The sequence below is a fragment of the Nomia melanderi genome, chromosome 6 (genome assembly GCF_051020985.1).
Source record: "Nomia melanderi isolate GNS246 chromosome 6, iyNomMela1, whole genome shotgun sequence".
Lineage (NCBI taxonomy): Eukaryota > Metazoa > Arthropoda > Insecta > Hymenoptera > Halictidae > Nomia > Nomia melanderi.
In genome coordinates this window covers 11,906,711-11,928,506 of record NC_135004.1, presented here as the reverse complement: position 1 = coordinate 11,928,506, position 21,796 = coordinate 11,906,711, and the positions used below count along the sequence as shown (strand labels likewise).

The 21,796-nt window shown below is 33.0% G+C and overlaps 2 protein-coding genes across 4 annotated transcripts; one reads left to right on the top strand and one right to left on the bottom strand.

The window, feature by feature from the left end:
• The first annotated feature begins 748 nt into the window (after window positions 1-748).
• Window positions 749-5,208, top strand: LOC116427969 (uncharacterized). Its single transcript, XM_031978956.2, has 5 exons — window positions 749-828; window positions 1,053-1,137; window positions 2,724-2,969; window positions 3,756-3,898; window positions 4,154-5,208. Exons 2-5 carry the CDS (start codon window positions 1,060-1,062, stop codon window positions 4,239-4,241), a joined length of 555 nt encoding a protein of 184 aa, XP_031834816.1. The 5' UTR covers window positions 749-828; window positions 1,053-1,059; the 3' UTR covers window positions 4,242-5,208.
• A 693-nt stretch (window positions 5,209-5,901) lies between these two features.
• On the bottom strand, window positions 5,902-16,289 carry LOC116427968 (uncharacterized). Of its 3 annotated transcripts, none has more exons than XM_031978955.2 (6): window positions 15,908-16,289; window positions 13,135-13,284; window positions 12,518-12,715; window positions 11,014-11,403; window positions 6,398-6,679; window positions 5,902-6,045 (listed from the first exon to the last, which is right to left on the bottom strand). In XM_031978955.2, the coding sequence occupies exons 2-6, from the start codon at window positions 13,213-13,215 to the stop codon at window positions 5,920-5,922; spliced, it is 1,077 nt and encodes a 358-aa protein (XP_031834815.2). In that variant the 5' UTR covers window positions 13,216-13,284; window positions 15,908-16,289; the 3' UTR covers window positions 5,902-5,919. The 3 variants fall into 3 exon arrangements, with proteins under 3 accessions (XP_031834815.2, XP_031834813.2, XP_031834812.2); XM_031978953.2 differs by having other exon boundaries at window positions 15,972-16,289; XM_031978952.2 differs by having other exon boundaries at window positions 15,985-16,289.
• Between the last annotated feature and the right edge of the window lie 5,507 nt (window positions 16,290-21,796).

The following is a 21,796-nucleotide window of genomic DNA, read 5'->3' as shown; positions in this document are numbered from 1 at the left end:
ACACCCACTTAAGATTCGCGCACGTAACATTCATTGCATGACTGCAATCAACGTGTTAAAGTCAATATAAAGATAAAGATCTAGAACAGCAACGCACAATTTTTTCTACATTGTTTTATAGACATTTACTTTGCAGAACCATTGTTGAAAGAAGTATATGTTAATCGTAACATTTCGACATTTCCTCGGACTACCAATTTATACAAACGTCTAACGACAGAAAAATATGCGTAGAAATAATTGAATAATTATTAGACTACGGATATCTATACAGATTCAAATTCTTTAAAAACACAATTAGAAAAATGGAATAAAAATCACAAATAACTTTCCCTAAGAAATATTTAACACTACAACTACCGACTGGGTTAAAATTACCCACTCGTCAATTATTCTTTTACAGTTATTGAAAAGATAGCAGATGCTTAGCGAAATTACTGAAGAAATCGACTTAGTAACACGCGAGTTGAATGATTCAATTGAAATCTCAACAGCTGTGGTCTTAGAGTCTATACAAAAATTTGAAAACTTCAATTTAACTGCTCGGTGGTTCTATTGTTGAAAAAGCATCATACTCTAGACATTTTATGTATTTCCTTGTATTGTATAAACTTGTATCACCAGTGTGACACGATATTACAGGAAAAAGTGCTAAAAACGTTCGATTGTCTTCAATTTCACGGGAGAAACGATATACTTCTTCTCTAACAAATCTATACGTGCTCCGACATCATGGCCGCCGATACAAGCAGCCGAAGGCGTTCCCGAGTCTTTTTCCGCAGCGTTTTCGTTCGATAACGGATTAACATTGGCATTCACCGAAAAAAGGTAGGAAAAACTCACCGACAACAGATTCGCGCCGTTATGTAAGAAAGTGTTCCACGGTGCAATTAAACCCCGTACACATCGATTCGGAATAGTCCTTGCTCGACTTATGTCGGCCCGGTACAACTTTCTCTCTCACGCTGTGACATAATCTTTTGAACAGCCGGAGAGTTGAAACCTGGCTGCGCATTGAAAACTGGTCTAGTTTCGTTTATTATTACCTACAGTGCAGACATGTCGGGGAACTGTTGCAACTTTGCTATACTGCTGATGACCATCTTCTTGGCGATAGCGTACACAACGCCTCTTCAGGTAACGAAACCGCGCTAGATAACTACATAGCTTCTCCGCGTAATTCTAAATAACACCGTTACGTACTTCATTCAATTATTACCTTGGTATTCTGACTTCGACTTGTGCATTGTCGGTCATTTATTCGACGCGATTTATTCGAATGCGTTTTCCCGAATCACGCTTTCGATTACGATTTATTTCAATACTCTTTTCAAATTACACTTGGAACATTGATTTATTTGAATGTTTCTTTCGAATTACGCTTGCGATTACGATTTATTTGAATGTTCTTTTCAAATTACACTTAGAATTTTGATTTGTATTGATATTTCTATCAAATTACGCTTACCGTTAGAATTTATTTAAACGTTTTTCCAGGTTACGCTTACAATTACGACGTATTTTAACATTGCGAGTCGTTGAAACTGTTATTCAGTGGAATGAGATTATACGATGGTATCGATGCTTTGATATCGTTATTGTTTCTTTCATTTTGATATGTTTCGAGCTTCTTAGAAAAGAGAATAAACAAGTTCATCACATTTCCTTGTTTTTCGGAATAATTGAGATTGCGTGATAAAATTTTGTGACTGTAGTAATACGATGTCTTGAGATCAGTTGTTCCTTAGGAAATTACAATTATTGGTACTACGAGAATGAATTAATATAATTGCAACAAGGTAGTTAAAGATACACTTTAAAATTCATTTTCATCGTTTCTTAGGATAATGTACGGTGATAATGAGTACAAATTTAGTATAATGATTAACTTTAACGATCGAATTAATTCATTGTACGTATATTCCGATCGTTTGATATGTGAATTACTGGAAACGACTTTGTATCGTACATTCACTTCCTTTCTATCCGTTAGCCGAGATATAACATTGAAGTTGAATCAATTCGATGTTAAATATGCGAAATATCTCGGTTCAGGTAATGTACATATGCAAATATTACAGTACCCCTAAGTATCGAAAGTTCATATTCTAGATAATACGTTTCATTCTAGATTTTAAACGTGTCAAAATATTGTAGATAATCTATAAACAAAGTACAAAAGGAAGGTATTATCTCTTTGAGGGGATTAAGTTATTTTATTTTGATCATTTCAAAACCAAATGGTTTCAATTTAATTATGAACATTATTTAAGTCTGGCATCTTGACAAATATTTTCTTGAAGTACATTATAATATTTCCGTGTTTTCTATTTCGGGTATTTCTGAAATATTTTACAAACATTTACAAATGTTACAATTGTAATATTATATTACAATATTACAGTATTTTATATTTACGAATATTGTATGAATATCTTCTTGAAATACAATACAATATTTCCAAATTTTCTATCTCGAATATTTTTTAAGCTGAAATATGACACCCTGTACAATATGCTTTCAATATTTTCCACAATATTCACTTATATTTATATTCAGATTTCTCCATTTGTCTTGTTCAATAATACACGTAATTAAATTACACAATATTAACACTTCATGTTTCACCTAATATGAAATCATCCCAAGAAACATCGACAAATCTTACAGCATTAGTAAACATTTCTATTTAAAATTTCAAAACTTGGTTTTCATTTCTTTAGTATCGTATAGTGGTCGACGATTATGGTTACAACGACTATCGAAGCTATCAACCGCCCACAAAATTCGATCGACCGATAGTCGTGAAGGCCTTAGAGAAACCGAAAAACCAGCAAGACTTTAGCAAAATTCCGGGTATACCCGGCGTAGACTTTCCTTTGTATCACACCGTACCGCCGACAAGTTTTTCCTGTGCGCACGTTCCATTCGCGCCGGGAATGTACGCGAACGTGGAAACCGGTTGTCAGGTAATCTGCTTGGTTCTAATTCGTTTCATTAATTATTTATGTAAGCCCTGGCAAGGGTTGAAGAAGAGATTGTTTCAAACAAAATAACAAATCGAGGGCCTGAACGTCTACTTCTCGCCGCGGATCGGATAGCTTTCCCGTGTAAATTCATTGGAAGTTCAGTCTCCGAGTCGGAAACGGCTGGCATTGATTAAAATTTATCGACTTCCTTCTGTTCTAACGCAGGAGAGATCTTAATTGATCGCATTGACAGTACAAGATGGATAAAAACGCTTGGAAGCGTGTCTGAATATTCGTTTTTCTAGAAAGTTCTTCCGTTGGGAACGAATCGAACGTCGATAGAAGTTTATTGTATAAATTGATATGTACAGATTAAAATTTTATTGACAGAAATTCATGTATATTATTTTGTTGAAAAATGTGAACTGATGTTATATGATATTCACGAAAATGTTTGAAGCAATTTCGACGGTTCGTCGTGAGAATGATTTTAATAGATATTGAATAATTATCAAGTTAATTCTTTTATTTGTTATCAAGTTTATTTATTTATCAAATCATATATTAAATCATTTATTAAGTTGTATTATTTCATATAAATTTTTAAATATCAATTTTAAATATGTAATAAATGAAACTTTTGATTGAGACTGCAAATAATATATATTTCCGGTGTCCTTAATATATTAATTTAATTTGAATTTATTTATTGAACAATGTGAGAATGTCTGTGTCTCTGTCTTAGTCGAAAACGAAAGAAATGAATAATGTACCCGAACGTTGCAGGCCTATCACATTTGTCATGATGGCCGTGAAGGTCATCAAGGTGCATCTTTCCTATGCACGAACGGAACTCTCTTCAATCAACGAGAATTTGCTTGTGATTGGTGGTATAACGTAAACTGTGCTGACGCTCCATCGTTGTACAAGTATGCTCTTATTATTAAAAATTAAATGCATGATTTTTCAATAAGTAATAGAATATTTAAAGATGATTAGTTTGAGTGTCAGGAAGCAATATAAGAATGACGTAAAACATCTATTTATCTATTTATCTATTTATCTATATATTTATATATTTATAAATATATACTCTTAAAAAGCTTTTTTATTCGGAAAAAAATTTGTTGTCAAATGGTTGTAACATCGATTACGATTTCTTACTTTTGTTTTATTCATTTCAGCATAAACTTAGATCCGGACAAGAATCCTTACTTGCCAAAACAAAAAAAGGAGGCGCTGCCAAAGCACATGAGGATCGTTGTGGTTTAAAGTCCGTAAACCTGGTGTTGCAAAATATCAAACCTATTTTGACACGAACTACTGAATTGCTACTTATCTGAATTGCTACTTTGTGGATTGTTCTAAAAGTATGAGAACACCGGGAAAATCACCGGGCAAAAATATTGACAGTTAAACATATAAAGTTCAAAATCCAAACCACGTTATTCAAACTTAATTAAGAAGTTAATAAAGCATTGGATAGTTTACGTATTTTCTCTTTGCTTAATGGTTGTTTAATGAATGATCTTTATATGTGCAAACAAAATTATATAACTTTAACCTTATTCATCGTTAAAGTGATTGTACTAATATGTCTTCCTTATCACAATATTTCGAAAATCGAAAAAACATGTTAAATACTGTTCGAGATTTAAACAGCGTACTTCGAAAACAGAAGCTTCAATTATCAACTGTCAATATTCCAGAAACTACGAATTTTTATTGAATTTTGTGGTCCATATATTTGGGACATTTTTCATGTATCAGCAGTTCAAACAACCATTTCGATGGAATATGTTCGTCATATTTTTAGTTCCGTTGAACTCCATAATTTCTTAATATTAAAGATAATTATACCAAATAGAATTGACTAAGAAATATTAAATCCTCATCGTAAAGCTCAGAGTGGTAAATTTTTCTGTGAACATAATTTTAGAATCTCGTAAAAATTTTCATTGACCTTATCGAAACAATAATATTTCTATAATCAAATCCATGTATACGTTATATCACTTATTCAGTAATATTATTTCGATACATCATCTCACTATATTATATACCAATTTTTGCTCAATGTAATACACACTTGAACTCTGAATGAACTTTCTACTGCATGCAAACGAAAAGCAATTGTATTTATATGTTAACCATTATGTATATACAGATTTTTATGGTTAATAAAAGGATTGTTATGAAAGTATAAAATAAAATCACATCTGTCATGGCAAACACTCGAGTAACGGTATAAAAGAAAATTCATACGAAATTTAGTAAGTAACTTTTTTATATGGTAAATACGAAACGTTGGGAATAAATTATGTAAATCCAAGTTATGCTTCTGTTCTGAAATTCATGTAACTAAATATCCTTATTATTTAAGTGGAACAATTTCCTCTCTCAATGTACATACTTATATAACGAAGTCATTGAAATTTAATAGTCCTGTGGGATTACTGTTTAAACTGTTAAATATTTATAACACATATAATCTAGTTGATTTGAATTAAAAAATATATACAGTGTAGGAAGTGATAGAAGGAAAATCGAAAAATTGTAAGATTAATTTGCTACTGTTGCTAATACCACTTTATATCATTTTATCATTTTTCTTATGACACTTGAATAACAAGGGTATTTTTTAGTATACCTCTTACCATTTTTAAACAAAATGTACTCGAATATTTACGTTTATCAAACTATGTATCTCGTTTTACGAAATTCTTTTGCGAAATAAGGATAATTTAAAATTTCCATCAGCATTGACATTAATAGTTGAAATAACTACAGAATTTAGGAAATCTAAACTTCCTTTACTGTTCCAGACATCTTTTATGTTACAATCTTTGCGTAAATTTATTACTTAGATCAGAGTGGTCACACAACGTAAGTATATTAATCTATCTATTGTTACACATCTTATCAGCTTGAATAGAGTTTAAGATATAATTTATTGATTTTCTCGTTTACATTGTACCGTACTCCACCATTCGCAACGCTTCTTCGTTTCGCTGAATGCAGTGCCTGCAGGGCAAAGTGTAGCAGTCCTCGACCAACTAGAGCAGTCATAGAAAACCTAAACAGAAAAATGATGAATCTATAGGGAATTGTAATAATAACTTTCAAGTTGTAATATATTTCAATTTTGTCTAACTGGGTCAAATGAGTTTTGGCTAACCTCTTGCCCCATGATTACTTTGTTATTAATGATTTATTGAAACTAAGAGAAAATTCCAATTTTATTCTATGTCAACGTGTGTTCTAATAATCATTGACAACAGAGGAATAATATGCAATTTGCTTTCAAACAAATTGAATAATATTTATGTTTGTTAAATTCTCTTTGAAATCTTCACGAGTCTGACACGATATTGTAGGGCAACGGGTTAAATGCGTCACCCTGTATGATCACGAGCAGAAACACTTACCTGGCAATAAGTTTCAACGTCTGCAATCATACCCCTTCTGCCATTACATGCGAAATTAGTTTCCGGAATGCTAGTGAGATTCGTGTAACGAGAAACTGTATTATCGACATCGAATCGTACATTCTGATAAGACGTTGCTTTCGAATTGGCACCAGTGTTTCTTGCTTCTTGTTTCCTAATTGATGGATGATTATTACGATTCGACTTCGCCGAGTAAGGCTGGATGTGTCTCGAAGATCGTTCGTGAAACTTATTTAGGAATCCTTGGTAGTCGCTTATTATCTGTGCATAAACAACATTTCACCATTTTTTACGGCTGATCAGTAAAAATTCTTGAGATTCCCGAAATTCGATGGAGATTAATGTTTAATATTCTTATGTACTATCAAATTTCTTGCAAGACTACTTGCTCAATTAGAAACGAAATTCCTCTTGCAACTTTAATGATTTCCGTTTGAATAGTGTATTGTAGTGCAAAATAATTGTTAGCTAGGCGATGGGAGTGTCATTCGCTTTAAAGACTGCTTGCATAGCTTGTGATTAACACGGACATAGTTTGTAAATTCATAATTGTCTTCAATATTGAAGATGTTAAAGGAGAACTAAGCAAGCTCAATACAATGCAATTTTTTTCGTACCGAATTTCACTTTGAAGGGTGAAACCACCCCTCGAAAAAGATGCAAATTTTTCTTTCCCGTGGATTACCATGAGAACGGTAAGAGGTAGCGAAAAAAAGTTTAAACAAAAGATGCATTGTTCTTTCACGTTTATAAAATCGTAAAATAAAATTTTTCAAAATTTTTTAAGGGATGATTTAACCCTTTGCACTCTGCAGTTTTTCACTGGAAATATTTTAACACTTGATGACGAGATAAAGACGATATTTCTTGAAAATAACTCGAAGGTAAATCACAAGTACATTGAAGAACAAAGCTATTTTATTCAAATATTCCACGTATCAAAGCATCGTACAAAGTTCAACATTAAATATTAAATTTTATAGTTTCACCGCGTCGAATCAAATCTGAGAGTCGCTTTCCGAGTGCAAAGGGCTTAACAGAAAATTTATTATTACCGTAGAAAATCGTTTTTAACGATGTTGCGTGATCGCAATGCCAGCGGAAATCTGAGCAAAGATAAAGGAACGCGGCCTCTGTAAGGCCGCTTTCACACGACGATGGACGTATCGCGAACCGCGGACGCACGATACGCGTGTGAGATAGACGCTCGAGAATGAAATGTATCTCTTTTGTTTTTCTCTCGATTAATCGTCTTTCGTTCAACACTGGAACTACCGCGCCCGTCAAAGTGACGGTTTTATTTTCTTATTTCGTGATTATTGATATCTTCGAAGCGTTACGATGAAACGAAGTATTTTCTCAACGCGTAGAACGCCATGGAGGTCACCGGTGACCTTCAACCGTTTACATTACTATAGTTCACTCAATTAAACGATGAGTATTTGAAAACATTCCTATGTTACGCATAATGCTACCTAATGCGGTGATATTCAGCTAGATAAATGTGCTTGGTTTGAGATAATATTTATTCTAATTTTTTAGAATGTTCTGAATATATGTATATAAAGTGTATTCCAATTGTATATAATCAATAATCATATAATCCCGAAAAAAATCCTGGACTATGGTGGACGTTTTTCCCAGGGGACCCTGGTAGAGAACGAGTTAATTTTATGTTGATAATTAGCTATAATAGTAGCTAAAATTAGTGTAAATTCTGCTCCAGAAAATTGTTAGCCTTTGTTTTACAATATTTCTATCTTTTTCATAAATTGGGGGATGGCTATTAACATTAAGCTTAAGGATTGTATATTGTACAAGTATAAAGAAAGTATTGTACAATGTATAATCCTTAAGCATAATTTTTCTTTAAGTATAAGGAAAGAATTAAAGAAAGAAGAACTCGTATTAAATGTTACCGATAATATCAAGCAGAAATTTGGGCTGCAGCGCCTATGCAAGCTGTTGCTAACTGTACATCTCGAACATGAAAGTTTGATGTTCTTAAAATGCCTAAATCCGTCCTCGAAGGTTTCAACTCAGTGCCCATCAATTGTACACCGTGTGAAAGCGGTCTGAGTTCGCATGAGCAACGAATAAAACCGGGGAAGCTATTCGTCCGATTAAATTTGCCAGATAGGGCTGGCATGCATACAATCTGCTGGACGTATCAACGGGAGTGCGCGAAGTGATGCAACGGTTAACGCCGCGACAGATGCTCGCGAGGTTCTCCAGATGAATTCCGCGAAGAAAGGAAAAGGCGTAGCGGCGAGTTTCGCGTGCGATTTGCATACCGCGAATGTGCAGGTGCGAGTGCGGCGCGTTCCCGTGTATGTATGTGCATAGCCACACTTTTAACCGTGTCCTGAGAACAGGACGACTGGACGGTCTACCTCTTCTCACAGTCGGTAATCCTAGAAAATTGCGGTCTACATAAACGAACCGGGTAAACTAGCGTCTCGTGTGTCGACACGCGTTTTTCTTGGCCAGTCTGTGGTCTTCTACTCGGAGGTAGTTAGGAAAGACGAGGTTCAATGTATACCTGACCCTACATTTACGCGAAAATCTGTTTTACGTCGATTCGGTTTATGGGAATTTGTGTAAATGGAGTCTGTATGAGAGAAAACGAGATATGAGAGAAGGTGGTATAAGTATTGGAAGTAATATTGATTTAATATTGATAATGATAATATTGATGTTGGAAATAATATTGATAATAGTAATATTAATGTTGGAAATAATATTGATAATAGTAATATTGATGTTGGAAATAATATTGATAGTAATAATATTGATGTTGGAAATAATATTGATAGTAATAATTTGATGTTGGAAATAATATTGATAGTAATAATATTGATGTTGGAAATAATATTGATAGTAATAATTTGATGTTGGAAATAATATTGATAGTAATAATTTGATGTTGGAAATAATATTGATAATAGTAATATTAATCTTGGAAATAATATTGAGAATGATAATTTGATGTTGGAAATAATAATGATATTAATGGTAATGATATGAAAAATATTGATTTCACATAAGTACACGAAAGAAATAATAATAATGACAATTCAGAAAATTAGTCAGTATTAATTCAGATCGAGTAAATTAAGATCACGCATAAACACTACCGCGTAAATAGTTAATAGTTATCCTACAAAAAGGAGATTCGTGTAAAAATGTGCCGTGTAAATCGAAGATTAGATATACAGTGTTGGTCAGATGTTGGACCGGTCTCGGTTCGATTAAATATTCTTTGGTTGTTTATTATGTTCGACCACGTGTCACATATTAGGCCTGCCGGAAGGTTCTGTTTCATAATGTCATCTCGAGATTCCGAAGATGACTCATTCTACAGAAATGGAATCCACAAATTACCATTTCGTTGGGAAGAGGCCATTGGTAAAGATGGAAATTATATTCTTCAATAAATATTAATAATTTTATTGAAAATATATTATTTTCTTTTATTGAAAATATATATTATTTTCTTTTATTGAAAAACAAACAGAATCTTTTAGTAGACCTAATATGTGTGACGCTGTTGATTACCGTTGCTATGATGTCATTAACAGTAAACGGCCGCGACCGGTCATGACCGGTTTTTAAACTCGGTTTCAAATTCTGCATTTACTTTTGCCCATTTAGCTTTACATCATTTCTATATTCTCCGATTAATTAGTTCCTCAATTTTTATCTGTATTTTTTTCTAAAATGTCTATCTTTATGATTGTTGAAAACATAGAAAATATTCTATTAAATAAATAAAAATGTAGAAAAAATTATTGTTACATAGTGTGATGCAAATTACAAGCAGTAATAGTTATTCTACATGTCAAATTCCATTCGACCTAATGTATTTGTTACTAATGTAATTAATACTCATTCAGGACCATTATTTCCTATAAATTATGCAATAAATTTGCATATATCTTGCATACTTCAACACACAGGATTTGCATAAACTTCCACAGTCTAGTCATGATATTTATGACTGTTTCCCAAAAATAAAATTCCACTTTTATAAAAGATTAAAGTACATTTAAAAGGAACACACTGCTGTTTCTCTCGAACGACAAATTTTTATTCCAATAAAATAAAAAAAAGCTTCTTATTCAGAGAATAGTTAACTTGGCGTCGGTATGTTAAATAACTAATTTATATTTATAGCATATTCACGCATTTTTATACTATATATAATATGTTTATACCGTCTAATAATATTTAAATAGCAATAGTATAATGTTAATACTTAGCCAACCGAATGGGGAGATCTCCCACTTTTCACTTAGCAACGTATTGCCTTTTATTCTGTATATCTTTTCTTTTGTTATTTAGTAAGTCTTGAAGTGGGATTATTTGCAATTCATGAAATACGGTTCTTGTTTTTACAAAACCCAGTTTCTAACCGAATTCACTGAATGAGTTCAATTGAAGATAATGGAGGAGATTGTAGTCATAGTTCTTTTTAGGTGGTCGCCTAAGTGTTAACAGTATATAGAGCATATTCATAGTGTATTGCTAGATAATGTATTTATGTAACACACAAGGGTCGCAAGAAACATGCAAGATTCGAATAAGGAACGTACCTGATGGGAATTGAACAGTGCAATGTTGTTGACGAAATAATCATCCAGCGGCTGGTAGACAGCCTCCCAATCGTATCGAACGTTCCAAGCTGGTAAATAAGTTTCGTCCAGCAAATCAGTGTTACCAGGTAGCACCAAAGGTGTCACGATGGGTGTATAAATTCCAGGCGACGCTGGTACTATAATGGGAGCGATTTGCTTGTAGTTCGAGTAACTTTGTGATTTCTGGAAATTTCGATGTTTATTGCTGGCGAAGTTGCTCGAGAGTTTACGGCTGTTGGTCTGCGTGTGAGGGGCACGGATAACGTATGTCGTGTCGATCGTTTTAGCCTGGTTGTACTGGAATTGCCCTTCTGGCGGCACGTATCGACCGTCCGGTGTCAGATATACCTTGAAAAAATGTGCAATGAAATGGTAATATTAGGTTGAGGCAGATAAGCACAATGTAGGTGTTCGGTCGTTCCATGAATTATATTCAATTTAAATTTTAAATTGCAGTCGTAACATTTTCAGTTTGCTGTAACTTCAATTTCAATGTAACCCCTTGCTCTACGATATCGTGTCAGACTCGTGAAGATTTCAAATAGAATGTAACAAACAAATATTATTCGATTTGTTTGAATGCAAATTATATATTATTTCTCTGTTATCAATGGCTGTACGTTGACGAAATCAATAGAATGAGACTGAACTTCTCTCTTATTTTCAATGAATTATTAGCACTCCAGGTTGTTTTGTAATCTATCAGCAACTGCAACTAATTTTTATTGTATTCCTGGCGAAGATTACAAATGCTATAACATTTCTTCGATCTTTTACTTTCCTTGTTAGTACAAAATTTGGATGTGTCAAAAAGCGAATAATTTTAGGGTAGTTTTCTTAAGGTTCATTAAAATATTTAATATTATAACTGGTGCAATATTGGAGCCTACAGAGATCAAAGGGTTAATAACAACGTTGTTAGATCGATCACAGTTCCGAAAGAAATCATAGGTCAAGTTAAAGATGATTCATCGAGGATTTGTAAATGAACTTATCATTATGCAGAAAATCTTGTGAAATATTAAATACACTTTAACCCTTCGGCAACTGTTGGCGCCTGAAGGCGCTTTGAATCAGACGTAAGTGAATCCTAATTCATAATTACATCTTCCGTTAGTTATATATTATATGAACGTGATTATTTTATATTGGTTTAACCCTGTTGCCCCGAATGGTACACGTAATCTTAAATTATCAGAAATCTAGGAAACTCGTAGCTGTACACGTGTTTCGGTTGATTAATGTGCAACCGTAAGATTTTTTCACAAAATTCATATTAAACAAAGTACATATTCAAAGACGAAAGGGTTACTATAGTTTAATTCAGTGTTTCGATCATTTTAATACGCAATTGACCTTCTGCCATACGTCACATGTGCTACATATCAAAATCTGCCGTGGCCAAAGGGTTAATTGTTCATGTATCGAAATATATCGAGGTACGCCAGTTATCAATGCACACCTTTATTGCTTCTGGCACTGTCTGAACATGTTGCGTATGTTTATGTACATGTCGGGCATCTAAGAACACGCCGTCAGGCACGGTGATGCCTTCTTTGTTCAACCGATTTAACGCCAAACGATCGGTCCTGAAAGCTTCCTCTGGAATTTTACCACCTAACGCTGGTAACACTTGTTCCCTGAATATTTGTCGCTTTTGCTGGAAAAAACGTTTAAAAGACGGAAAATATTCGAACAATATAAACATGCACACTGTACAATTCGTTTTCATATGCGTATTTCATCGTTACATTTTAAGCATCGTGATTGAAATACAATTTGAAAAGATATTTTAACGAGCGTATGTTGCATAGCAAATAGATGTTTAATTATGGATTTTTCGTATATGTGTTTATTACGCTTGCACAGGGAGCTGAAATAAAATGTGTAATTAAAATTAGCGAAATTTTTATTTTATTATTGATCTGCAAGATTGCTGAATAAGAAATTGTGAATTAGCTCGTATGGATTTTAGCATACGCGAACGTTCATCGTTGTAATTAATTTTAATACTGATTATATGGGTATGTTTTATGGCGTTCTTAATTATTATGTTGCGAGTTTGGTCTTGTGTTTCACCTTTGCTGAGTCGACGTGTGCTATGAGTAATACAGCAATCAATGCTAGACAGGACCAACATCCGGTTTCAAATGTCTTCATTATAACTACAGTTCTGCTGATCGTCTATACCAACGTCTTTCGAAACATTCCTCCTATTCATTCGTCTTTCTAAAATACATACATAAGCAGGAATATATTGGGTAGATGTAAAAATCTTGACGTTTCTTGTACGTGGCTAAGAAATAGATTTTTGTTATAAATAACATCTGTTTTTAAATTGTTACGACGCGTGTAAGGGACACTTCTTTCCTCTTACTTAGTTTTAATTTAGACTTTTAAGTTTAAACTTTTACATCAACCCAATATTTAAAAAAAACATTTACTATATTAAAAAAACCACAATGGTAAATAAACGCATAGAATGAGTTAGCTAAAACTGGGATTTAAAGTCTTAACACTTAGCCAACTGTTTGTTTTCTTCACCGATCATTTATTTTGTTTATTTTTTTTAGTTATTTAGTAAGTTTTAAGTCGGGGATATTTACAGTTCATTAAATACTTTCCTCGCTTCTTTCAGATCCGATTTCAATCAATATTTCATTAGTTTAATGAATAAAGTTATTCACAGCAAGTTATATTTATATCGTTGGTATAAAATAAAATCATTTTAACCTCTGTGTTTAAATTTTGATTGAAAAACCTACGCGAACTTTTTCCGGTGTCAATACAAAAACGATGCTCAAACAACTCTACTTGTATGGTTTGTAAGTCAATGTAACCCATTGATGAAAATTTTCACACGTTCAACTACAAAGTTGGCAAATAGTGTCAGGAATGCAGGAAATTCTTATCTGAGAACGTAACGGGGTTAAACAGCCTTAAATTAATTTCTGAAACATCCCGAAGCAATCAGCCGACTAAGCTTTCTCTTGTCCTGGGTCAACGAACTGATTTAACTAATTAACTGGATTTAACTGTCGATCAGAAGGGTAAGAAACATCCCCGCATCCGGTATTTGTTATTGGAATACTCGTTTCGTGCAGTCCCACAGCCTTGTTCTAATTACATCCTTCGAGCGAACCTGTCGCAATTCCCTCGCTGTGGTAGGCGAGACTCCGTTCCATTTACTTTGCGCGAGTTAATACGAATCTTCCCCCTGATTCAATACGACCAATGATACCCAATATCGTGTGGTAACAGTTCGCAAAGATAAGTTTCGTAACATAACTCCTATTGGGTCGGAGAACGACGTTTGACTCGACCAAGCACAGAAATTTTCTAACGAAACTATAACGGAGGGTAGAATAGAAGAAAAATTTACTTAATTTGAAAAGTCTTCTATTATTTAAAAACGATGAATTAAAAGTTTGATGAAGAAAAATAGAAGAAATAGAAAATTGTTTGATTTGTAAAAATATATAAAGTAAAATAGTTTTTGTCTTTCTTTCTTTTAATGCAAGTAGACTGACAAGGAAAAAGATAGTAAAGCATGAGGCTATTGTTCTTCTAAGATACGCTTCTTTCTTTTTTCTTTTTTAAAACAAGTTTATTTAATATGGTGTGATGTAGACGGTTGTGTACGCATGTTTACTCAGTTTCATTTTTTAATTAAAACGCGGTAAATTAATTTGTGGTAGAGTTTCTGCAGCGTTATATTTCTTCTTGAGAGGTACTAAGACGATGTTCAAATGATAAAAAATGTGAAGAAAATAAGAAGAAAATTGCTGGGTTCCCGGTCAAAGGAAAGCTTTATATAAGCGGAAAGTAATAACTAATCGCCCGGAACCAGGAACGCGAGGAAAGGATGCCTTTTACTTCCCAACTGAGCCGGTGAAGATGTTAAGCATTCGAGACGCGACTATTAGGCACGCACTGACAATATTACATGCTTAAAGACTTGACGTTTCAAAAATCTTAAAATTCAATAAATTTTCATCTTTTCTAATCTTTGTCATTTAATATACGATTTTTGTACATTTTCATTTGTAAAATTTAAATATTAAAAATGTTTTTCTCCTGTCAAACGCCTTTCCCTGATGAACCGAATTTCGAGATACAAATGAAACTTATAATATTTATAAATATTTCAACATGGACAAACAGTGTTTATGTAATTAATAAGAAAATACAAGTTCTCAACAATCGAAGTCGTCAAAATAAATGAAAATTTACAAGAACCGTCTATTTCATATTATAATAAACAAAGAATGTAAAAATGTATTGGATAATATGATACTTTGCATACTTTGCAAATTTTAATTTGCATAGAAAAATATTGTGAATGTAATAAAATAAAAAAAATAAACAACTGGTCGGTATTCAAAAGTTTATAAATTTTATAATTACAGTTATTTTCTCCACATTTTGCAAATTCAGAGTCTGAGAGTTTTTATCTCATATATTTTTATATTCGTATAATATGTAATAATTGTTAAGCATATAGAATACTTTCTTATACATCCATTATATCCTATTAAAATAACAAAATCTTTCATTTATGCACTAGTGATAAAATGAAGTATTTTCATAAATAAACTTTATTGAGTTATTTAATTGTTATAACTCAATGATTATTTAACAAATCATATTAAAAGAAGCAACTCTGTCAAACAGATAAATTTCATTTCAATCAGTTCAGAGAGCTAGACATAAATCGATGTTAACCAAAACAATATCATCGATTATAAAACAAATAACGAATGTTCTGCAGTTGTAAATATTGGCGCGCGTTTTGAATATTTCTAACAATTAGAAAGTAAATTTACTTAATATTATTACACAGTATACTAACCTTCCCCACGAAATCCACCATTTCATTTTCCTCGGAAAAAGTGAATAATATAAAAAGAACTAACAATAAATACAAACCGGTAGTAGAAGATATCATTGAACTCCTGAAAACTCACTCACTGGTTTATTTCATTTTTTTATAAGTGCAGCACGATCAACACAAACCACGAAACTGATTGTCAAAAATAAAAAAAAACGAATATAAATGTCTTAATTATACGGTTCAGTGATGGATACACGTAGATATTAATTATTCAGTGCAGACGTGTTTATTTTATTTTCTTTTTCTTTTAATATTTAACATTAACTCATGGCAACCGTGTCAGGAAGTTGAAGGATGGTGAAGACGATACTGAACCCCCCGGTAAGAGTTCACCTGGTGATATACCTGAGGAAACTGAAGCACGTGATTCGAGCTCAAAACACTTTCACTGCTGGGCTAAGATAGTCCTGCATCTTCTCTCTCTACTCTTCTCTTTTTCCTAAATTACATCTTCCTTGTGACTGCAGCTGTGGGAACATTCAGCGCATCATGGGATACCATGGATTGGCAATAATTGACCATTAGGTCATAGTTAACGTTAATTACGTTATCCCATGACTCGAGGAAACTCTGGTGCCAATAATGGATATTGATTGTTCTGAAAATTTATCTTGAACATGAGGAATAATTCGATAATTTTGTTCGCTTGGAATGATTTGGCCATTTTGAGATTTTAATAGCTTCGAGCATTTACATATGAATTGTTTCGTTTCAAAATTTTGTGTTTGACCAACAATATTTTTCAGTTACTTATTGTAACTGTTTAGTTATTAATTAAAGTTGGAAACAGTGACAAGAAATATTATTTGCAAAAGTTTTATAATTACTGAGTGGAAATGGCCTGCAATAATTTCATAGGCGATGAAGATGTAAATAAAATTCTAAGAGCACCTCGCTCATCCTTAACTTTAATTATTGAATTATATTAAAAATTGAATACTTCCAAAACTGTTATATTAAAACAGAGATTATTATAATTATATTCCCACTAAATACTGCGAAAGAAAAATAGACATTCAATTTGAGAAAACAGGGATTTTCAAGTTTATTTTGAAACTTTTATAAATAATGTTTTTACCGTGACTTAAAATAACAAGGACATTATGAATTGATAAAGTTTTTCACATGGCCTGTGCAAGTCTGAAAATTTATACTATGTTTTCTAACACGATAAAATATTTACGGTCGATGTGCCACTTTTTTCCAATATTATATTTTCCTACGGTAGAGTAATTTTTACATCGAAGCTGTTCCCGAATGTGATATGCATATTTGATTACGCAATGATCCGTGAGCTAAGTTCTCAATCATTCGTGCAGGGTAATCCGGCCATTGGTAACACTACACGGTGGTCAAGTGATCCATGATCCATCAACAACGTAACTTCTGGACAAAGGTGCATTATTACCATCCTTCTTACAATGTTTGTTTACTCGATACCTGCTAAACTATAGCTCTTTATGATTTTATGGCACGTTCACATCTGTAAAGTGCAAGCAAACTCATAAAAGATAAATGTCCAATGACTAATCACTTATGGCTGTAAGAACAGTATATTTGTATTATAAGTATGAACATACTACATGAAAATAAACACGCTTGTATATAAATATAAATATTCATATTTAATACAAATGTTTATATTTATATTTCCTTACATTTATATTCACATATCTTCAATTGATTAATTGTTCATTTATCTTATACAGGAACGAAAATTAGTAACATTTGTTTTTTAATTTTCACGTCAAGGGATTCTTCATATAGAAGACAATTTTTCCAGGGAAGAACCTATGGAAATAGTAACAACATCTGTATATTTACTGAAAAAAATATGAAACCTAATGCTTCCATGTTTTGCACTGAAAACAAGAGACTGGTAGCAGTTCAATTTACTGATAAGGTCATCGGTACAACGAAAAATTAATACCTGTCTCGATCTTCCGATCGTGTTGTAAAAGAATCACGATTTTGTAGTGCGGCGTGGATCGTAGTGCAGCACGCGTAGCAAGTTACGAAATTCGAACAGTTATATCTACATTTTTCATAAATTATCTTGCTACCGTGTGATTATCATTTACTCAATATCGAAACTATGCGCCGTTGTTCTGCGCCAATTGATTTTCCTCCGTTAGAAAATAAACTTAATTTATATTCAACAATTTATAGAAATCATTCTAAAAAATATTACCTTGAAAGATAGAATGAAAACCAGTTAAAATAACGTTTTTAATAATAGTTTATGCTTGAAAATTGTTTGAATCGTTCGAATTATTCTGTCGCGCAGTTTTAATAAATAATTTTTAAAAATTTAACGTGTCCTTTAATTTTAAAGCATCTATCGCTCGAGAAATAATACTGTACCGTAAATATTTTGCAATAAATCACTAGATTCCGCAACTATCATCGATTTATGGTTATTGTTTCCTATTACTATAATGCATCCACATTTATTCGATGCGAAACTAATTAATAAAAAGTATTAAGCCGGCGTTCCCTGTGGCCCTGTCTAATTATATTGCAAAATCGGTGGCAAGCACGAGCTGAACGATGCTATTAAACTAAGCGATTCCCTTCATGTGTAATACGGGCGTTGCGTTGCTAGTGGAGTATAATGAGATCGTTTTCGTCATCGACACCTTTGCCGTTTCTGACGAAACGCTCCCAGGATCTTTGGCGAGTCGAAGTTATGTTCGATTTATTTGCATCTCGTTCCATATTCAGCGCGTTCATCTTCGAATACAAATTTCTGCTGAAAATAACGTGTAAAGGTCACTGTGCAGTAAAAAATTTTTTTCTAAAGTAAATGATGCGCGTTAAATAGCAAAGAAAATGTCAATTATGTTAACCTTCCTACGGAACTTCATTTTGAATGTTATTTTTTCATAGAGTTTATACCTATATAAGTCTCTCATTAACTAAATCGGTTAACTCCACAAAAGGAAAAGTGATTTCTATTCATTGTCAGTTCTCGTGAATTGGTCTACAGAAATTTGTCAAATATCCTTATACAAATACTCGGGTTAATTAGTACGATTCACAATTGCATTCCTAAAGAAGTCACGTCCGGTTCGTGTTTAAACGGAAGTCCGGAAACTATTTTCCCCTGTACAGGGATAAACAGTGGAACCTTAAACGTACGATGAACCAGAAATCGTTCGTGTTCTATTCATTCGTTCAACAAAAAGATTCAGGAAAGAATTGCTCTCAGTATGCCCGATTTGGCGAGGGATTGCCACGTTCTAGTGAAACTAGGAAGTGTGTACAATCAAATGAACTATGATGAACACGGAGATAAAGTGTGTGAGAAGATAGACACATTCGAGTTGTGTCCGATAGGTGAAGCTTTCCTTGCTGCGTCCAAAAAATTCACACAATTGCAAATACATTCCTTACATTCACTTTTACTTCAGTTTTCGGTTTTTAACCCTTCGCGCTTGAAACTTTTCCACCAGAAACGTTCATCGTTTCCTACTCAGATATAAATATGGATAAATATGTGAAATATTGAAATAAAATAGCTTCCCTCTTTAATTTATCTGTAATTTCTCTTTCAATTAATTATAGAAGATATTTCACATAGTAATTCATTATATAAAGTGTAATATTAAATATGAAACTTTTAATATTACCGTATTAACACTAGAACTACCGAGCATTTAATACAATTAATACGTGATCTCTATAAAAATTGTAAGAATAGATTATGTTCAGTTTTTTCGGACAGACATTATAGTATTCAAGTGAAACTATTTATTTCCAAGATCATTTCGATTACTTAATCATTGCAAGATATCAATAATTGCGAAAAAAAATCAGAACCGATCATTTTGACTCGATCGGCTCCCGAATGGAAAGGGTTAAATTGTTACTTCATTTTACAATATTCTTTACTTAGAACTCTAACAACAGTAGAGATTGAATAGTTAGTGTTAGACTGGTACATTGAAGAAGATTCTAGCCCTGATAAACGCCGCGCGGTTGTACGATGTAACTCGAATACGAGTCACTGGAACATATCTGAGAGAAATGTATTCCGATGATGCATTTTAGTTCACTGGTGTTACGCAAATAAGAGACGAGCTACTCTGATTTCCCGTTTGTAGATTTCTCTCCCCTTCTCTAGCTCATCAAGTTCGTTCACCCACGCGTGACCTCGTTTTAGGTACACAAAGATCTAATATTCGACATATGAACTGCGAATTTGAGTTTGTTTCCTAAAAATTTTGGAATTCTGAAGATCTTTGGTACACCTCAGAAATGTTCTGGTTTTTATTGATGCGAACACTTTAGATTGCCAGCGCATCGCTAACGTACTGTCGACATGTTGAAGATTTGAAACGCTCGTTAAATTTATTTTCTTCTATTAGTAAATGTTACACGTTTCTATTTATTCGTCCAGAATCTGTAATAAAATTTAATCGAGCCGCTTCCTGACGTTCCATTTTGTCGATAACTGTAGATTACAGTTCCTCAGATCTAATTTACAGACACGAACATGTTTTTGTTTGATAATGAGGTATTCTCGGTGCTGGGAACAAGAGGTTGTCTATGGTTTCTAAAGTAAGTGAACACGGAAGAATGTTATCTCGTAATTTCTCGAATTTAATTAGAAGATGATCTGCACCTATCTACGCCGCGAACCTTTCGTATAAATTACATCTATTTGCCAATAAATGGCCAATAAACTACTATATTTGATTCAATGTACAATAAGTTTTCAACGTCTGGGACCAGCATCCATCGAAAACCTTCTAATCATTAAATAATCAACTGGATATTTCCAGTAAGCGATGACTTCATCGAAAGTTACCATTTACTCTCTAATCATTATGTTATGTCACATTCTTGTACTATCTACCTTTCCCTTTCACACCTTTTTATTATATAACAAATTATAAATGTTACATTTCACGGTATAGCAAAAAAATGATAATCATAGCCTTATGGTCGTCACTAAGCTTTGCATGTTTGAGTTGATATTATATTTACGTATTTTATGTGCTCGATTTGACTATCTTATTAAACTCATTCGCATAGGTGTGTGATAAACAAACTCTTGAAAAACAAATTTAACGTTTTGCGAACATCGAAAACAAAGGTTTTGGATTTCACTCGGCTTCCAAGGTATCGCTTCGCAATTTATGCGTTGTCAGGAATTACGGTCAGAATGATTAATTAAATAAATATTTAAATTAAATTTGCTGCATATCTAACTGAATGCATATCATACATTTTATTTTGTAACATTGACAGTATGTAGATCTAGATAAATCAATGGAACGCTATAAACTCATTAATCAATCATTAAATGTTCCGAACGTCTACAATTTCTAGCCAGGATCTTCAAAACAGTAACAATTATATTTCCTCAGTTAACACTAGTATACATTACAAGAACATTGAATAAAAAATAACAGGGAGCTCTGTATGTTTTCTGAAAAATTACTATACATAACCAAAAGATTCCACATTTAACACGTTGAATGCCATGGGGGTCACCAGTGACCCAACTAAATCAAATTACTACAATTCACTCAATTAAACGGTGATCATCTGAAAACATTTCTATATCACGAATAACACTACCTAGTGCGATGACATTCAGCCAGATCAATGTGCAGTAATAATAATGCAACTCAATCAAATGAATTAATATTACATTTTCCCCATTTTGTATTTCGCTCTATGAAATTATGCAGCATTCAACGTGGGTAACTTCACCCCATAAAATCATTTCACATCACGAATAAAAGATTCGTATACTCGTCAATCTTCAGTCTTCGTATCTACTATGTCAGCTCGAACGCTGACTCCGCTGATCGATAACAGAGGGTGCCACGTCTG

Bases quoted from the DNA above. Each gene is read 5' to 3' on its own strand.
- LOC116427969 (XM_031978956.2), top strand. From the start codon at position 1,060: ATGTCGGGGAACTGTTGCAACTTTGCTATACTGCTGATGACCATCTTC. The intron at 2,970-3,755 runs GTAATCTGCTTG...CGAACGTTGCAG, and splicing joins ACGTGGAAACCGGTTGTCAG to GCCTATCACATTTGTCATGA. The intron at 3,899-4,153 runs GTATGCTCTTAT...TATTCATTTCAG, and splicing joins GACGCTCCATCGTTGTACAA to CATAAACTTAGATCCGGACA.
- LOC116427968 (XM_031978955.2), bottom strand. From the start codon at position 13,215: ATGAAGACATTTGAAACCGGATGTTGGTCCTGTCTAGCATTGATTGCT. The intron at 6,680-11,013 runs GTACGTTCCTTA...GTTTATGCACAG, and splicing joins CACTGTTCAATTCCCATCAG to ATAATAAGCGACTACCAAGG. The intron at 6,046-6,397 runs GTAAGTGTTTCT...TTTTCTGTTTAG, and splicing joins ACGTTGAAACTTATTGCCAG to GTTTTCTATGACTGCTCTAG.